Genomic DNA, 16,373 nt, shown 5'->3' with positions numbered 1-16,373 from the left:
AGACTTGAGAGACTGCCAATGTTGGAATCTCAAACAGTAGACAATTTGCCGGAGGAACTCAAGTGTCAGTCAGCAACCTGGTAGGGTCTTGACCCAAAGCGGTGACAATTTCTTCCCCCCCACCCCCACAGATGCTGATTGACCCGCTGAGTTCCTCCAGCATTATTTCTGGTGCTCTACGCTAAGAGTATTGATGGATAGATACTTTATTGATCCCACTGGAAACTACAGTGTCACAGTAGCATTACAAGTGCAAAGGTATAAATATTGGAAAAGAAGTAGAAAGATTAAAAAATAAGTTACCACAAACAGTCTAACAGGAGGGGAGGGGGGTCATCACTTCCCCGGCTATAGGTTGACTCATTAAAGAGCCGAATGGCCGAGGGTAAGAATGATCTCACATTGCGTTCTTTGGAGACTGTTGTCTCAGTCTATTACTAAAAGTACTCCTCTGTTCTGCCAAGCTGGCATGCGGAGGGTGAGAAACATTGTCCAGAATTGCCAGGATTTTCCATAGGGTTCCTTGTTCTACCACAGCCTTCAGTGTGTCCAATTTGACTCCTATAACAGAGCCAGCCTTTCTAATCAGTTTATTGAGCCTGTTGGCATCACCAGTGTTGATACCATTTCCCAGCACACCATTAGAGTGATCAGCAGCACTGGGGCTCCACAGGGGACTGTCTTGTCTTCCTTTCTGTTCACCATTTACACCTCGGACTTCAACTACTGCACAGAGTCTTGCCATCTTCAGAAGTTTTCTGATGACTCTGCCATAGTTGGATGCATCAGCTCCTGACTGTGTCCGTAAGGAGCCGGATAAACCTGGCAGTAGCCCTGGCAAATATAATTCAGGGAAAGGAGTCACCAATCATTCCTTACACCAGCACGTGGGAGGGTTTGGATTAGTTCACGTTTGGGAATAAAGGAATTCAGAAACTCTGCCTTTGCCTGTTCTTACCGAGAGGAATAAAAGCCTTGGACGGCTCACTGGGCTTGGACATCCCTATGGCATTGACGGCAAGGACCCGCACTTCATAGGGAATCCCTTCAATCATGTTCTTGGGTTCAAAGGTCATTTCTTTGCAGAGGTCAAAGTTGAGTCTCATCCAGCGGGAACTTTGTTTCTTCTTTCTCTCGATGATGTAGCCTAGATGTAGGGGAGAGAAGTGAACATTAGCAATAGTCTGTCCTGGTCTGACCATGGAGTTGCTACGGCCAAGAAAGATCACCCCTACTTCCTTAGGAAGCTAAAGAAAGTCAGCGTGTCACCTTTTAACAGTTTTTATTGATGTACCACAGAAAGTATCGTATCTGGATGCATCACAGCTTGGTATGGTAACTGTTCTCTCTGTGAATGCAAGGAAGTGCAGAGGGTTGTGGACACAACTCAGCACATCAGGGAAACCAGCCTCCACTCCATGGACCCTACCTACACTCTCACTGTCTCAGTAAAGCAGCCAACGTAATCAAAGACCCCACTCACCTCTCTCTTCTCTCTTCTCCCCTCTCCCCTGAAAGCATGTACCACCAGGCTTAAGGACAGCTGCTATCCCACTGTTATCAGACTATTGAACCATTCCTTAGTACAGTAAGAGAGACTTTTGATCACACAATTTACCTTGAACTTTACTGTCTGCCTGCACTTTCTCTGTAACTGTTACACTTTATCCTGCACTATTATTGTTTGACCTTGTTCTAGTCCAATGCACTGTGTACTGATCTGATCTGATCTGTATGAGCTGTCTGCAAGACAAGCTATTTGAGATACATCGATGATAAACCCATTCTAATTCCAATTCCAAATCCAAAGTTGATTCAGAGTGCTTCTTTCCACGGCTTCTCTGCAGTGCATCTTACAGATATGACAACAAATTTCATGAATATAAATAACATTTTACACTGATTTGGAGAAGCAACCACGGTAATCAGACGTCCCACCCATCTGGGACATTCTCTCTTCTCCCCTCCCCCTGTGCAGAAGGTCCAGAATCCTGAAAGTACGTACCACCAGGCCCATGGACAGTTTCTACCCCACTGCCATCAGACTCTGAGAAGAAGAGAAAGGGGAAAGTTGGGGGAGGTGGAGGGAAGATGTGATCAGTGGGTCCAGTTGGAGCAGATGGCGAATGATGAAGGTTGGTAAGAAGGCTGGCGGGATGAAAGGTAAAGACCAAGGAAACTCAGCTCTACATCCTCGCCCCCCCCCCCCCCACAGTAAACCTTCACCCCCCTTGTATATTTATTTCTTATTTATCACAGCGTGAAAATATTCAAAAGTGTCTGCTTCAACTCCCAACATCCATGTCTGTCTTCTGCCAGTCTCTTAAATTTAAACAATCTCTCTCAAATAAATAATTGGCAGGTCAGCTTTTCTGAACTACACTCCTAAACTGTGAAATTCAGTATCTAAAACTATAAGGGATGCAGACTCCGTCGACACTTTTAAACACCGGCTCAAAACCTATTCATTTATCCTTGCTTTTAACTAACATCTTATTGTCTTTTATTTTCATGTTTGCACTTTATCCCATTGTAAAGCAATGCCTGTATGAAAAGTGGTATTTTTGGAACAGCCTGATGCAAGAAGTTTGTAGAATATACTGACTGATGCTGTGTTTTCCTAACCTCCTGCGATGTTCCAGCTTACCTAAAATTGGCGAGCTTCCATCGTATTCTGGAGGGTTCCACGTCATCGAGCACCAATCTCCTCCCACCTCAGTAACTATTGGCGCTGCGGGGGCATCTGGAACATCTGCAGCAAAAGGAGGAGAATACATCATCAGTAACTTCACTCACGAAGCCTCATCTCAATCTGACGGGAAGGTCCTGCTGTCTCCTTCTGAACTACACTCAGCGACTATATTATGCCTGTACACCTGCTCGTTAATGCAGATATCTAAATTAGCCAATCATGTGGCAGCAACTCCATGCAGAAAAGCATGCAGACATGGTCAGGAGGTTCAGATGTTGCTCAGACCAAACATCTGAATGGGGAAGAAATATGATCTAATTGATTTTGTCTGTGGAATGATTGTTGGTGCCAGATGGGGTGGTTTGAGTATCTCAGAAGCTGTTGATCTCCTAGGGTTTTCATGCACAACAGTCTCTATACTTTACAGAGAATGGTGTGAAAAGCAAAAAAAAAAAAAACCAGTGAGTGACAGTTCCGTGGGTGAAAATGCCTTGTTAATGAGAGAGGTCAGAGGAGAATGACCAGACTGGTTCAAGCTGACAGGAAGGTGACAGTCATTCAAATAAAAATGATCTTGAAGACCATGCAAGCAAAAAGCATGAGAGATAGTGTGGAGTTCACCTGGATTTCAGGGTCTCATCTTCGGCTAGTCTGGGGGTCAATACTGAAAGTTGATTTGAAGTTTGGAAGTTGAAGAACGGTGGCCGAAGTCTGGAGACTAGTTACCTGGAGGACTGTTCTGGAGTTATAGAACTGTCCATGTGTTGGGGTTGGGGTTGGGGGGGGGAAGGGTGTTGCTGTTGTTGTTTTGTTGCTTGTTGTGTTCTGTGATGTCCTGCCGAGCACTGTGGGCAGGCTATGTCACTGGAATGAGAGGTGACACTTGTGGACTGTACACCCACACCCGTATAGAAACTTAGGTGTGATGGTCGTTAATGCCAATGGTGCGTTTCACTGTGCGTTTCGATGATAGATAAACCTGAATCTGAATCTGAACCTGTCTGAAATACTCAGTCTATCCCCTGATGTTACCAGTTCTCACCTGTTAAGCAGTGATATGATTTCTTGCTGAATAGGGGCTGAATGGCCTAATTCTGCTCCTATGTCTTATGCCACAGAGCCAATGAAGTAATTGTTGTGCACACAAAATGTATTTAACCTGATTCAACCCAGTCAAGCACAGACCCAGAATCATAGTGTTGTGAACACTAACAATTCTCTTTATTCCTGTTGAAGTGTGAAATGATTCACTTCAGAAGGTCGAATTTGAAAGCAGAATGCAGCGTTAATGACAGGATTCTTAGCTGTGTGGAGGAACAGAGGGATCTTGGGGGTCCACATCTTTAGATCCCCCAAAATTGCCACGTAAGTTGTTATGAAGGTGTCGGGTATGATGGCTTCGTTAGTCAGGGGATTGAGTTCAAGAGATGTGAGGTAGTGTTGCAGCTCTACAGAGGCCTGGTTACATCATGCTTTTGGAATATTGTGTTCAGTTCCGGTTGCCTCATTATAAGAAGCATGTGGACATTTCAGACAAGATGCAGAGGAGACTTAACGGGATGCTGTCTGAGTTAGAGAACGTGTCTTATGAGGATAGGTTGAGCGAGCTAAGGCCTTTCTCTTTGGAGCCAAGGCGGATGAAAGGTGTACAAGATGGTAAGAGGATTAGATCAAGTGGACAGCCAGAGACCTTTTCCCAGGTTGGAAATGCCTAATATGAGGAGGCATAATTTTAAGGTGATTGGAAGAGAGTATAGGGGGATGTCAGAGGAAGCTGTTTTATACAGAGAGTGTTGAGTGTGTGGTATGGCCTTCCAGTGGTGATGGTAGAGGCAGATATATTAGGGACATATAAAAAACTCTTATATAAGCATATGGATGATATGGAAATGGAGGGCTGTGTGGATGGTTCCAAGCCTGGCAGTGAAAGGGGGAGGGCCAGACAGGGGGTTAACAACCCCATCCCACAAAAACCTAGTGCTACAGGACACCAGAGGAAGCTCCAAGTACCTCATCTCTGGGTCTTCAAAGGTGGGCTACACCTGAGGACAGCTTGAAAGGCTGGCCCAGGACAGGGCCCCGGCTCTGGTGGGATGCTGACTGTGGCCTGTGCCCCAGTTGAGGTGATGTGTAAGTGGGAGGGAAGGGTTAGATTGAACTTAGAGTAGGTTAAAAGGTCAGCACAACATCATGGGCTAAAGGTCTGTACTGTGCTGTAATGTTCTATGTTCTTCAGTTTCCCTTCCACCGAATCTTCTACCCGTTCTTCTAATCGCTTATCCAATCCTCTCCCAATGGGGGATTTTCTACCTCAACAGTTCTTTGTGAGCATTCCAAGGATACTTGTGTAAAGTCTAGATCCCACTCCCCCTCGCCCCCAACCCCAACCCCACACTCATCACCCTTTAGGAATTCAGACAGAAGTCTCTGCCAATGGTTCTGCTTGCCGAGAACTGGCATAACTCTGGTGAATCTCCACTTTTATCCGGGCTTGGTTCTGGCAAAGAAAACTTATCATGTGCAGCCCTTTCCATCTCCAGATCGTTCCCAATCCTGCAAGTGAGTCTCTGTCGTCACCTGGACAACCCGGCTCACTGCATGGATGAAATTTTAGCCTGCTAACTGAGGAAAATTCACCGGGTTTGTAGTTTGCATAAAATGTGACAAATAAGAGGGTAAAAGACAATGCAACATATATCACTATTCCATAAGATAAGGCCTCTATTTCACCTTGTTGCTCACGGGTAAAGCCCTCCCAACCACTGAGCACATCGACATGAAACACTGTCATAGGAAAGCTGTATCTATCAGCAGAGATCCCACTGCCCAGACCAGGCTCTTTTCTCGCTGCTGGCATCAAGTAGAAGGTACAAGCGCCTCAGGACTTGCACCCCTGGGATAGAACAGTTTCCACCCCTCAACCATCAGGCTCTTGTATAAAACGAGATAGCCACACTTACTTGCTCCATCATTGAGATGTTTCCACAATCAGTGATCCCACTTTAAAGACTCTTTATCTTATGTTCTTGTTATTCATTGCTGTTTATTTATATTTGAATTTGCCCAGTTTATTGTCTTTTTCACTCTGGCTGATCTTTCATTGATCCTGTTATAGTTACTATTCTATAGATTTGCTGAGTATGCCTGCAGGAAAATGAGTCTCAGGGTTGTGTACGGTGAAATATACTGCATGTACTTTGATAATAAAGTTTATTTTGAACTCTGAACTTCACTCCAAGTGCCAAATCTTGTGATCGATCAGGGCCCAAATTCTCTCACTCCCAGCTCTTGAAATACCCAGCGATTGAGCTAGTCCAGTCTCCTGGGGCAAAGTAAAATAATTCCTCCTCACTCATCCCAAAATTTCAGTTGACACTACCTCCTGTGAGCCAAATGACACAGTCTCTGCTGTGACCACTTACCGACAACCTTTATCTTCAGCTGGGCGCTGTCCTTCCCTGCTTCATTCTGCACCATGATCTTGTAGGTGCCACTGTCGTCTCTCTCAGCTACATCAATGACCATCGAGGTGTGATCCGGGTATGACTCTGCCCTCACCCGGCCGCCCGTCTCCGGGATTACCTGCAGGGTCCAAGAACGCACTGAGACAAGCAGAAGGCCCAGCAAACACATCACAGATGAACTCTCTTGTCTTAACACAGTTCGCATTTATTAATCTCATGCCAACAGTGATATTGCAAAAAAAACAGCCAGACCTTTGCGGCCAATTTACACTTGTGTGGAGTCACCATCTCAGAGGGTCTGTGCTGGGCCCAATATACTGAAACAATCACAAAGAAGGCACACAGTGGCTCTGCTTCATTAGAATCTTGAAGAGATTTGGTATGGCATAAAGACTGGCAAACTTCTACAGAGCATTCTGACTGGTTGCATCACTGTCTGTTATGGAGGCTCCAATGCACAGGATCGGAAAAAGCTGCAGAAGGTTGCAAACTCAGCCAGCACCACCATAGGCGCTAGCCTCCCAGCATCACGGGCATCTTCAGAGTGTGATGCCTCAAGAAGTCGGCATCCATCATTAAAGACCTCCACCACCTGGAGTATGCCCTCTTCTCATTGTTACCATCAAGGAGGAGGTACAAGAACCTGAAGACCCAACTCAACATTTCAGGAGTGTGTATATGTTTCCTTATTAAAATTTATAGTATATTTTATGATTGCACAGTACTGCTGCTGCAAAATAACAAATTTCATGACATTACATTTTTCTTTGCTTGGCTGTATCTTACTGATATCTTACATGTGCTTGCTATCTATATGCGCTATATGTATTTTGTGCTGTGTATGATGGTTGGTGCTGTGTTTTGTACCTTGACCCCACAGTAATGCTGTCTCATTTGCCTGTATTCATGGATGGTTGAATAACAATTAAACTGGAATTGAATTGAATATGTCAGTGATAATAAATGATACTGATTCTGAAGGGCAGGAAATGCATGGGGCTGCTGTCAAATTCAAATTGTCCTCCTGACTTTGAAATCTATTGTTGGTCCTTCATTGTTACTGGGTCCACACCCTCCCCAATAGTGTTGAGGGACCACCTTACTTCAACAAAAACAGTGGTTTGACAAGGTGATTCACCCACTCCTTTCCAAGAGGAATTAAATGGATGATGCGCTGGCTTAATCAACAATATCCCACTTCCTAAAAATTGGCAAAAATAAATTGTTAATATGAAAGGCATAGCTTTAAGGTGATTGGAAGAAGATATAGGGGGGGATGTCAGAAGTAGGTTTTTTACACAGAGAATGGTAGATATGTGGAATGTTTTTCCAAGGATGGTAATAGAGGCAGTTACATTAGGAGACTTAAGACTCTTAGATAGGCACATGGATGAAAGAAAAATGGAGGGTTATGTGGGAGGGAAGAACTAGATTGATCTTGGAGTAGTTTAAAGAGTTGGCACAACATTGTGGGCGATAGGGCCTGTACTGTGCTGTACGGTTCTGTTTTATGTTTTAAATGGGTGGAAAACTGTATTGAGCAAAGTGACTCTCCACACACCAGCACCCTGCTGTCTTGTTTGTGTGAAAATTGCAGTAGGGAAGATCACTGGGCACTGAGACGACCCGGGAAGCAAAGCAGGGACTTACTTTGTCACCTTTCATCCACACGATTTTTGGCATTGGTTCTCCCGTAACAGGAATGTCCAGGCGTAGCTTGTTCCCTGCCACCACCACAATCTCAGGCGTTTTCAACAGGCTGTCCAGATGCAGTCTGGGAGGATCTATTGGATCCAATTTTTCAAAGGCACGTTATACACTGAAATGAGGGATAGCACAATCCTTGTTCCCCATCACAGAGACTTGTCCAGCACCTCATTGTTATAAACACAAGAGATCATGCAGAAACCGATGCTCCTGTCCTATCAGATTCCTTCTTCTCCAGCCCATTGCCTTTTCCACCTATCAGCTCCCAGCTTCTTACTTCATCACCCCTCCCCCACCCATCTAGCTTCACCTCTCAGCTTCCAGCTTGGTATCCTTCCCCTCCCCCGCTCCCACAACTTCTTATTCTGGCATTTTCCCCCTTCTTTTTTTCCAGTCCTGACGAAGGGTCCAGCCTGAAACATTGACTGTTAATTCCTCTTCATAGATGCTGCCTGACCTACTGAGTTCCTCCAGCATTTTGTGTGTGTAGCCCCAGAATTGTAGTCAACAGGTTTAGATAGTCTGTTGTTGAGCAACCCACACAAAATGCTGGAGGAACTCAGCAGGTCAGGCAGCATCTAAGGAGGGAAATCAACAGTCAACATTTCAGGCCCGAGCCCTTCGGCAGAGGTGTTTTCACCTACCGATCATCCGGAGTTTGGCTCCCAGATGCATCGAGTAGCCTTCAGGAACAAAGGTGTATTCTCCATCATCGTCCAAAGCCATCTTGTCCACCACCAGCTTGTGAACTCTTCAAAGACAAAACAAATCCTCAAGGTTCCATTGAGTTCTTACACAAAGTAACAAAGCATGAATTTCAGCTTGAACCTTGGTTGACCATAAAACCATAAAACATAGGAGCAGAATTAGGCCATTCAGCCCATCTAGTCTGCTCTAACATTCCATCATGGCTGATTTATTATCCTTCTTAAACCAATTCTCCTGCATTCTCCCTGTAACCTTTGATGCCCTCAGTAATCAAGAACCCATCAACCTCTGCCTTAAATATACTCAATGACTTAGTCTCCACAGCTGTCTGTGGCAATGAATTCCACAGATTTACTATCCTCTAGAAAAATAAATTCCTCCTCATCTCTGTTCTGAAGTGATGTCCTTCTACTCTGATGTCCTTCTGTCCTCTGGTCCTAGATCCCCCCCACTGTACAAAACATCTTCTCCACATCCGCTCTATCTAGGGCTTTCAATATTCAGTAGGTTTCAATAAGATCCTTCTCTCATTCTTCAAAACCCCAGAGCCATCCAATGCTCCCCATACACTAACCCTTTTATTCCCACAATCGTTCTCATGAACATCCTCTGGATCCTCTCCAATGCCAGCACATCCTTTTGTAGGTATTGGACCCAACTGCTCACAATACTCCAAATGTGGTCTGACTGAGTCCTTACAAAGCCTCAGGTTGTACTGTCTTTGGAGCACTGAGTAATTAATGGTCTCTGTGTCATTATAAGGAAAGTGAGGATGTAGGAGGTGGAGAAAATATGAGGCAATGATCAAAGTGAGGTTTTCTAATTGTTGGAAATTTGAAAAGGACCTTTCACCCTGGTAAAATGAAGCCCTTAAAGTGGTCACATAGTGATCAGAAATGGAGAGGTGTGGGGCAGGATCCAGAGAAAGGTGCTTGTACTTGGTTGCGAGAGCAATGGCGATGAAGAGAAGGAGAAAAGTTTCCAGAAGCTTTGGACTAAGACCCTTCCCTTAGCCCAAAGTGTTGACTGGTTATTCCCCTCCACAGATGCTGCCTGATGAGCTGAGCTTCTCCAGCATTTTGTGTACGTTGCTCAAGATTTCCAGCATCTGCAGAATCTCTTGTGTTTATGAGCAGATGGTACTTCGACAGGTTGGCTTTGTCACATGACTCACCAATTAACCCTTGCACACTCCTACTATTGGTTACTCAACATGACAATATTTCTAACTTCCACCTCCAGTGGCATTACCCAGTCCAACTGCAGTCATACATATCAGAGAACCTAAAGTGTGGATTCTGGTTTGGGATTCCTCTTGGATATATTCCCTTAAAAGCATATTTCTATCATAATAGTTATTGTTTCTTCTGGATCTTGGGCTATTGATTGTGTGGATAATATATCCTATTGTTTCTCCACGTCATTGACTACTCAAGATTAGAAAGAGGGGTGGTATAGCACTGTAGTGCCTTACGTTGGAAGATTGGGGTGCAATTCTCATGGCTGTCTGTAAGGAGTTTGCACATTCTCTCAGTGAACACGTGGGGTTCTTCCAGCAGCTCGGAATTCCTCTCACAGTCCAAAGATGTATGGGTTAGGGTTTGTAAGTTGTGGACGTGCTGTGTTGATGCAGGAAGCATGGTGACATCTCTGGGCTATTTCCTGGACCGCGTGAGTCATTGATGCAAATGACGCATTTCACTGTGTGTTTCGATGTTTCGATGCACACGTGACAAATAAAGCTGATCTTTAATCTTTTTAAAACCATCACAATTAATCCCCAGGGGGAGTTCTGGAGAAGTGTCTTCATATGGAACTCTGCAAAACGGAGCCTGGTACATACAGGAGGTGAACAGTACACACTCCTGTGGTAACTGAAGGCGCAAAAGGGAGATGGAGGGGGAAAGAAGAGGCTGGAATGGCCCCCAGAATACTAGTATAGAACCAAGAGACCAAATGGCCAGTTTCTATGCTGAAAATTCAGTGTTCAAAGTTAGGGAGCCATAGAGGAATATAGCATAGAAACAGGCCCTTCAGCCCAACTCCTCCATGCTGACCAGGATGCCCATCACATCCAGTCGAGTCCCATTTGTCTGTTATGCAATTTCAGAAGGAAGCCACACTCAAGTTACAGCCTGCTCGTTGTGCTAGAATGTCGCTGACACCATGCAGGGGTTCTTTAGATTCCCACTGGATGGCTTGACCAATACCATAACATACAAGATGTTAAGATATAAGAGCTGAAGTAGACCATTTGGCCCATAATACCTGCTCCAGCAATTCATCATGTCTGATCCATTTCTCTCTCAGCCCCAATCTCCACCTTCTCCCTGTACCCCTTCATGCCCTGACTAATCAAGAATTTATCAACCCCTGCCTTACATATACCCAATGACTTAGCCTCCACAGCTGCCCGTGGCAACAAATTCCACATATTCACCACTCTTAGAACAGAAATGAGAAATTCCTCCTCATCTCTGTTCTAAAGGGACATCTCTGTATTATTCTGAGACTCCCCCACCATAGTAACCCACCATTCAATACGTTGAGCAAGCTAAGTTTTTCTCTTTGGAGTGAAGTAGGATGAGAGGCAACTTGATAGAAGTATACAAGATGATAAGAGGCATTAATGGAGTGGACAGATGGAGATTTTTTCCCAGGACAGAAATGGCTAATACAAGGGACATAATTTTCAGATGATTGGAAGAATGCAGAGTTGGGGTATCAGAGGTAAGATTTTTACACAGAGCCTGATGGGTGCGTGAAATGCCCTGCCGGGGGTGGTGAAGGAGGCAGATACATGAGGGACACCTAAGAAACTCTTAGTTAGGCACATGGATGATAGCAAGATAGGAGGCCACGTAACAGGGAATGATGAGATTGATCTTAGAGTAGGTTAAAAGTTTGGCACAACATTATGGTTTGAAAAGCCTGTACTGTGCTGTAGTGTTCTAAGTTCTAACCCTGTGGGTTGGGCAGCATCAGTGAAAGGATTGTTGATGTTTCAGGTAACCCTTGGCACCCACCCTGATATTCTCCTTTCTCCCCTCTCTCGTTGGACAGAACCCTGCACCAAGCCTAAGGACAATGAGGGAGACGGGGATGGGGGTTGTTCTTTTGTGTATCTCCCTATCCTCCAGTTAGGCAGCAATGGTATTGGTAGACAGAACATCCCAAGGCATTACCGGCACCAGCCTACCCACCATCAAGGACATATATCCACAAAGGTGCTGGAAAAGGGCCAGTAACAACATGAGGAATCCCACCCACCCCCAACAGGGATCGTTTGTTCCACTCCCATCAGAGAGGAGGCTATGTAGCATCTAGGTCACGAACACCAGACTCCAAAGAGTAAGGTTGATCAACACCTCCACCCACTAACCCATCCCTCCACATCCCCAGCCACCACCTCTTTCTCATTTCCTGTCAGTCACCTTATATACAGACACTCCTGTGCCTGGTGTCACTTTATGGACGTACAGTCAATGTGAAAAAGCTATCTTACATATTTATAATTATTGTGTTTTTCTTATTATTGTGTTCTTTATCTTATTGTGTGTTTTTCTGTGCTACATCAGATCTGGAGTGACAATTATATTGTTCTCCTTTACACTTGTTCACTGGAAATGTCATCAAACAATCTTGAATCTTATTATGATCACGTGTACCGAGATACAGTGAAAAACTTGTCTTGCATTCTATTCATACAGATCAGATCATTACACAGTGTATTGAGGTAGAACAAGGGAAAATGATAACAGAATGCAGAATAAAGTGTAACAGCGACAGAGAAAGTACAGTGTAGGTAGACAATAAGGTGCAAGATCATAATAGACAATAGGTGCAGGAGTAGGCCATTCAGCCCTTCGAGCCAGCACCACCATTCACTGTGATCATGGCTGATCATCCACAATCAGTACCCTTTTCTTGCCTTCTCCCCATATCCCTTCACTCCGCTATCTTTAAGAGCTCTATCTAACTCTTTTTTGAAAGAATCCAGAGAATTGGACTCCACTGCCTCCTGAGGCAGAGCATTCCACAGAACCACAACCCTCTGTGTGAAAAAGTTTTTCCTTAACTCCGTTCTAAATTGTCTACCCCTTATTCTTAAACTGTGGCCTCTGGTTCTGGACTCCCCCAACATTGGGAACATGTTTACTGCCTCTAGCTTGTCCAATCCCCTAATAATCTTATATGTTTCAATCAGATCCCCTCTCATCCTTCTAAATTCCAGTGTATGTAACCCCAGTTGTTTCAATCTTTCAACATATGACAGTCCCGCCATCCTGGGAATTAACCTCATGAACCTACGCTGCACTCCCTCAATAGCTAGAATGTCCTTCCTCAAATTTGGAGACCAAAACTGCACACAATACTCCAGGTGTAGTCTCACCAGGGACCTGTACAACTGCAGAAGGACCTCTTTGCTCCTATACTCAATTCCCCTTGTTATGAAGGCCAGCATGCCATTAGCTTTCTTCACTGCCTGCTGTACCTGCATGCTTACTTTCAGTGACTGATGAACAAGGACACCTAGATCTCGTTGTACTTCCCCTTTTCCTAACTTGACGCCATTCAGATAGTAATCTGCCTTCCTGTACTTGCCACCAAAGTGGATAACCTCACCTTTATCCATATTAAACTGCATCTGCCATGCATCTGCCCACTCACCCAGCCTGTCCAAGTCACCCAGCATTCTCATAACATCCTCCTCACATTTCACACTGCCACCCACCTTTGTGTCATCTGCAAATTTGTTAATGTTATTTTTAATCCCTTCATCTAAATCATTAATGTATATTGTAAATAGCTGTGGTCCCAGCACCGAGCCTTGCGGTACCCCACTAGTCACTGCCTGCCATTCTGAAAGGGACCCGTTAATCCCTACTCTTTGTTTCCTGTCTGCCAACCAATTTTCTCTCCATGTCAGTACCCTACCCCCAATACCAATTGCTCTAATTTTGCCCACTAACCTCCTATGTGGGACTTTCTGAAAGTCCAGGTACACTACATTCACTGGCTTTCCCATGTCCATTTTCATAGTCACGTTCTCAAAAAATTCCAGAGGATTAGTCAGGCCTGATTTCCCCTTCGTAAATCCATGCTGACTCGGATCGATCCTGTTACTGCTATCCAAATGTGCCGCTATTACATCTTTTATAATTGACTCCAGCATCTTCCCCACCACTGATGTCAGACTGACTGGTCTATAGTTGCCTGTTTTCTCTCTCCCTCCTTTCTTAAAAAGTGGGATAACATTAGCTACCCTCCAATCCACAGGAACTGATTCTGAATCTATAGAACATTGGAAAATGATTACCAATGCGTTCACGATTTCTAGAGCCACTACCTCAAGTACCCTGGGGTGCAGACCATCAGGCCCTGGGGATTTATCAGCCTTCAGTCTCATCAGTTTACCCAACACCATTTTGTGCCTGTTGTGAATTTCCTTCAGTTCTTCCGTTACCCTAGGCCCTCTGGCCACTATTACATCTCGGAGATCGTTTGTGTCTTCCCTGGTGAAGACAGATCCAAAGTACCTGTTCAGCTCGTCTGCCATTTCCCTGTTCCCCATAATAATTTCACCCCTTTCTGTCTTCAAGGGCCCAACTTTGGTCTTAACTAATTTTTTCCTCTTCACATATCTAAAGAAGCTTTTACTATCCTCCTTTATATTTTTGGCTAGCTTACCTTCGTACCTTATCTTTTCCCCCCGTATTGCCTTTTTAGCTATCTTCTGTTGCTCCTTAAAAGTCTCCCAATCCTCTGGCTTCCCACTCATCCTTGCTACGTTATACTTCCTCTCTTTTATTTTTATACTGTCCTTGACTTCCCTTGTCATCCACGGTCGCCCCTCACTCCCCTTAGAACCTTTCTTCTTCTTTGGAATGAACTGCTCCTGCACCTTCTGTATTATTCCCATGAGGTATAATGAGGTATATAATGATGTCAAGAATCCTTCTTGGGGACCATTCAGTAGTCTTACTGAATATCAGTGGGGTAGAAGCTATCTTTGGGTCTGGTGGTACGTGCATTCAGGCTTTTGTATCTTCTGCCTGATAGAGGTCATTATTCCAATCCATTTGGATCTTCTCCTCCACCTTAACCAAACATTGGTCCAAGTAAACGTTTCAGCACTCCCGTGGAGAGACATCCATAAATGGACCAAACCAAGTGTCACAAAGTCATAGAACACTACAGCACAGAAACAAGTCCTTCAGCCCATCTAGTCCGTGCCAAAATGTTATTCTGCCTACTCCCATCAGCCTGCACCCGGACCCTCAGCTTCCACCCCCCTCCCATCCACGTACATATCCAAATCTCTGTTAAATGTTACAATTGAACTGGCATCCACAACTTCCACTGGCAGCTCGTTCCACCCTTTGAGTGAAGAAGTTCCCCCTTAGGTTGCTTATTAATATTTTACCTTTCACTCTTAACCTATGACTTCTAGTCCTCACCTCACCCAAACTCAGTGGAGAAAGCCAGCCCTATCTATACTCCTCATCATTTTGTAAACCTCTGTCAAATCTCCCCTCATTTTTCTGAGCTCCAGGAAACAAAGTCCTAACCTATTTAACTTTTCAAATGGAACTCACTTTCCCTTCTGGTAGATCTTCACGTGGTCGGTCGGGTAGATGAGTTGTCCATTTTTGTACCACTTTCCCGGTAAGTTGGGCAATGATAATTCACACTGAAGTACAGCTTGGGTGCCGGCGTGGACCACCTGGTCTGTTAGACCCTGTATGATCTTGAGAGGTCTCACTGGAAGGAAGGAGACAAGGTTATCCACCCTGCACAGCAAGTAATCGTGACTTACTGCCAGACAACTGGGCTCTGATCTCTGGAGAGAACGGTGGCAGTCGGTCAGTCTGGAGCTCAACACCGAAGAAGAACGGAGACTGGAGGTCTGCCCTGAGGCTGGAGGGCTGCCTGTGTGTGTGAGGGAGGAAAGGAGCTTGCTCTGCTGCTTGTTGTGTTCTGTGTTGTTCTGCCGAGCATTGGGGGTGTGTTATGTTGGCACTGGAAGCACTTGCGACACTTGTGGGCTGCCCTCAGCACATTGTTAGATTGTGTTGGTTGTTAATGCAAATGATGATAAGCTTGCGATAAATAAATAAATCTGAAGTCACTAAGAGGGCTTGGACTTAGGTCCTAGAAGCGTGCGAGGACAATTCCACAAAGTTGGTTATTGTTGAAGTGTCAAGTGTTCCTTAAGGTTGTCATAGCCAGGGATGGGGGGTGTAGTGGGTTAAGCTCCCACTACCCATAGTATTAAATGCTCCCAATGGAGTGTCTTTCAAATAACCAAGTCCAGCGTGTGGCTTAGCTACTAAGCCCGGTGGAACTGTTTCTACTGACAGGAGAAGGGGCAAAGGCGGGTTACTGGTGCCTTACGACCAGTTGCTTCGGGCAGGTGGGGCTCGTCAGCACTCATTGGCAGCTCGTCTAGGAGAAGGAAAACTCTGATCTCAAACCTCCACACCTTGTGGCTATACCCACTCATGGGAAAGGCTTTGGGAGTAAACTGTGGAGAAAAATCGAGAGCTGGCTGGAGTTCAACGCTGACTGGCAACTCCTGCGACACTGCTGGTGCCAAACTGTATGGGTCTCTGCCACTCCTTTCACCAGAGGTGTGGAGAGGAGGAGCCTGCTGCATGGGAAACAGCTTGCTCTCCATATCGTCCTGCCCTGGTTTGCCTACAACAGCTAGGACACAATGTCCACGGTCAACCCAACCAACGAAGAGCCTCACATGAGATCAGTAAGTGGATTGGGGCAGCTTAGCCCTGTTTTGCTCG

General features: G+C 45.1%; 1 protein-coding gene across 3 annotated transcripts in view; it reads right to left on the bottom strand.

The window, feature by feature from the left end:
* The window catches only part of mybpc1 (myosin binding protein C1), a 155,549-nt gene that overhangs the window by 46,286 nt on the left and 92,890 nt on the right, over positions 1 to 16,373 (bottom strand). For all 3 annotated transcript variants that reach the window (XM_072267395.1, XM_072267396.1, XM_072267397.1), the window contains 6 exons: positions 15,171 to 15,336; positions 8,508 to 8,614; positions 7,807 to 7,940; positions 6,115 to 6,274; positions 2,648 to 2,752; positions 959 to 1,147 (listed from right to left, as the gene is read on the bottom strand). In XM_072267395.1, coding sequence (XP_072123496.1) covers positions 959 to 1,147; positions 2,648 to 2,752; positions 6,115 to 6,274; positions 7,807 to 7,940; positions 8,508 to 8,614; positions 15,171 to 15,336 — 861 coding nt within the window. The remainder of the gene's footprint in view (positions 1 to 958; positions 1,148 to 2,647; positions 2,753 to 6,114; positions 6,275 to 7,806; positions 7,941 to 8,507; positions 8,615 to 15,170; positions 15,337 to 16,373) is intronic.

The sequence above is a fragment of the Mobula birostris genome, chromosome 9 (genome assembly GCF_030028105.1).
Source record: "Mobula birostris isolate sMobBir1 chromosome 9, sMobBir1.hap1, whole genome shotgun sequence".
NCBI lineage: Eukaryota > Metazoa > Chordata > Chondrichthyes > Myliobatiformes > Myliobatidae > Mobula > Mobula birostris.
The sequence above is the reverse complement of the archived record's forward strand: the minus strand, read 5'-3'. Positions and strand labels throughout refer to the sequence as shown.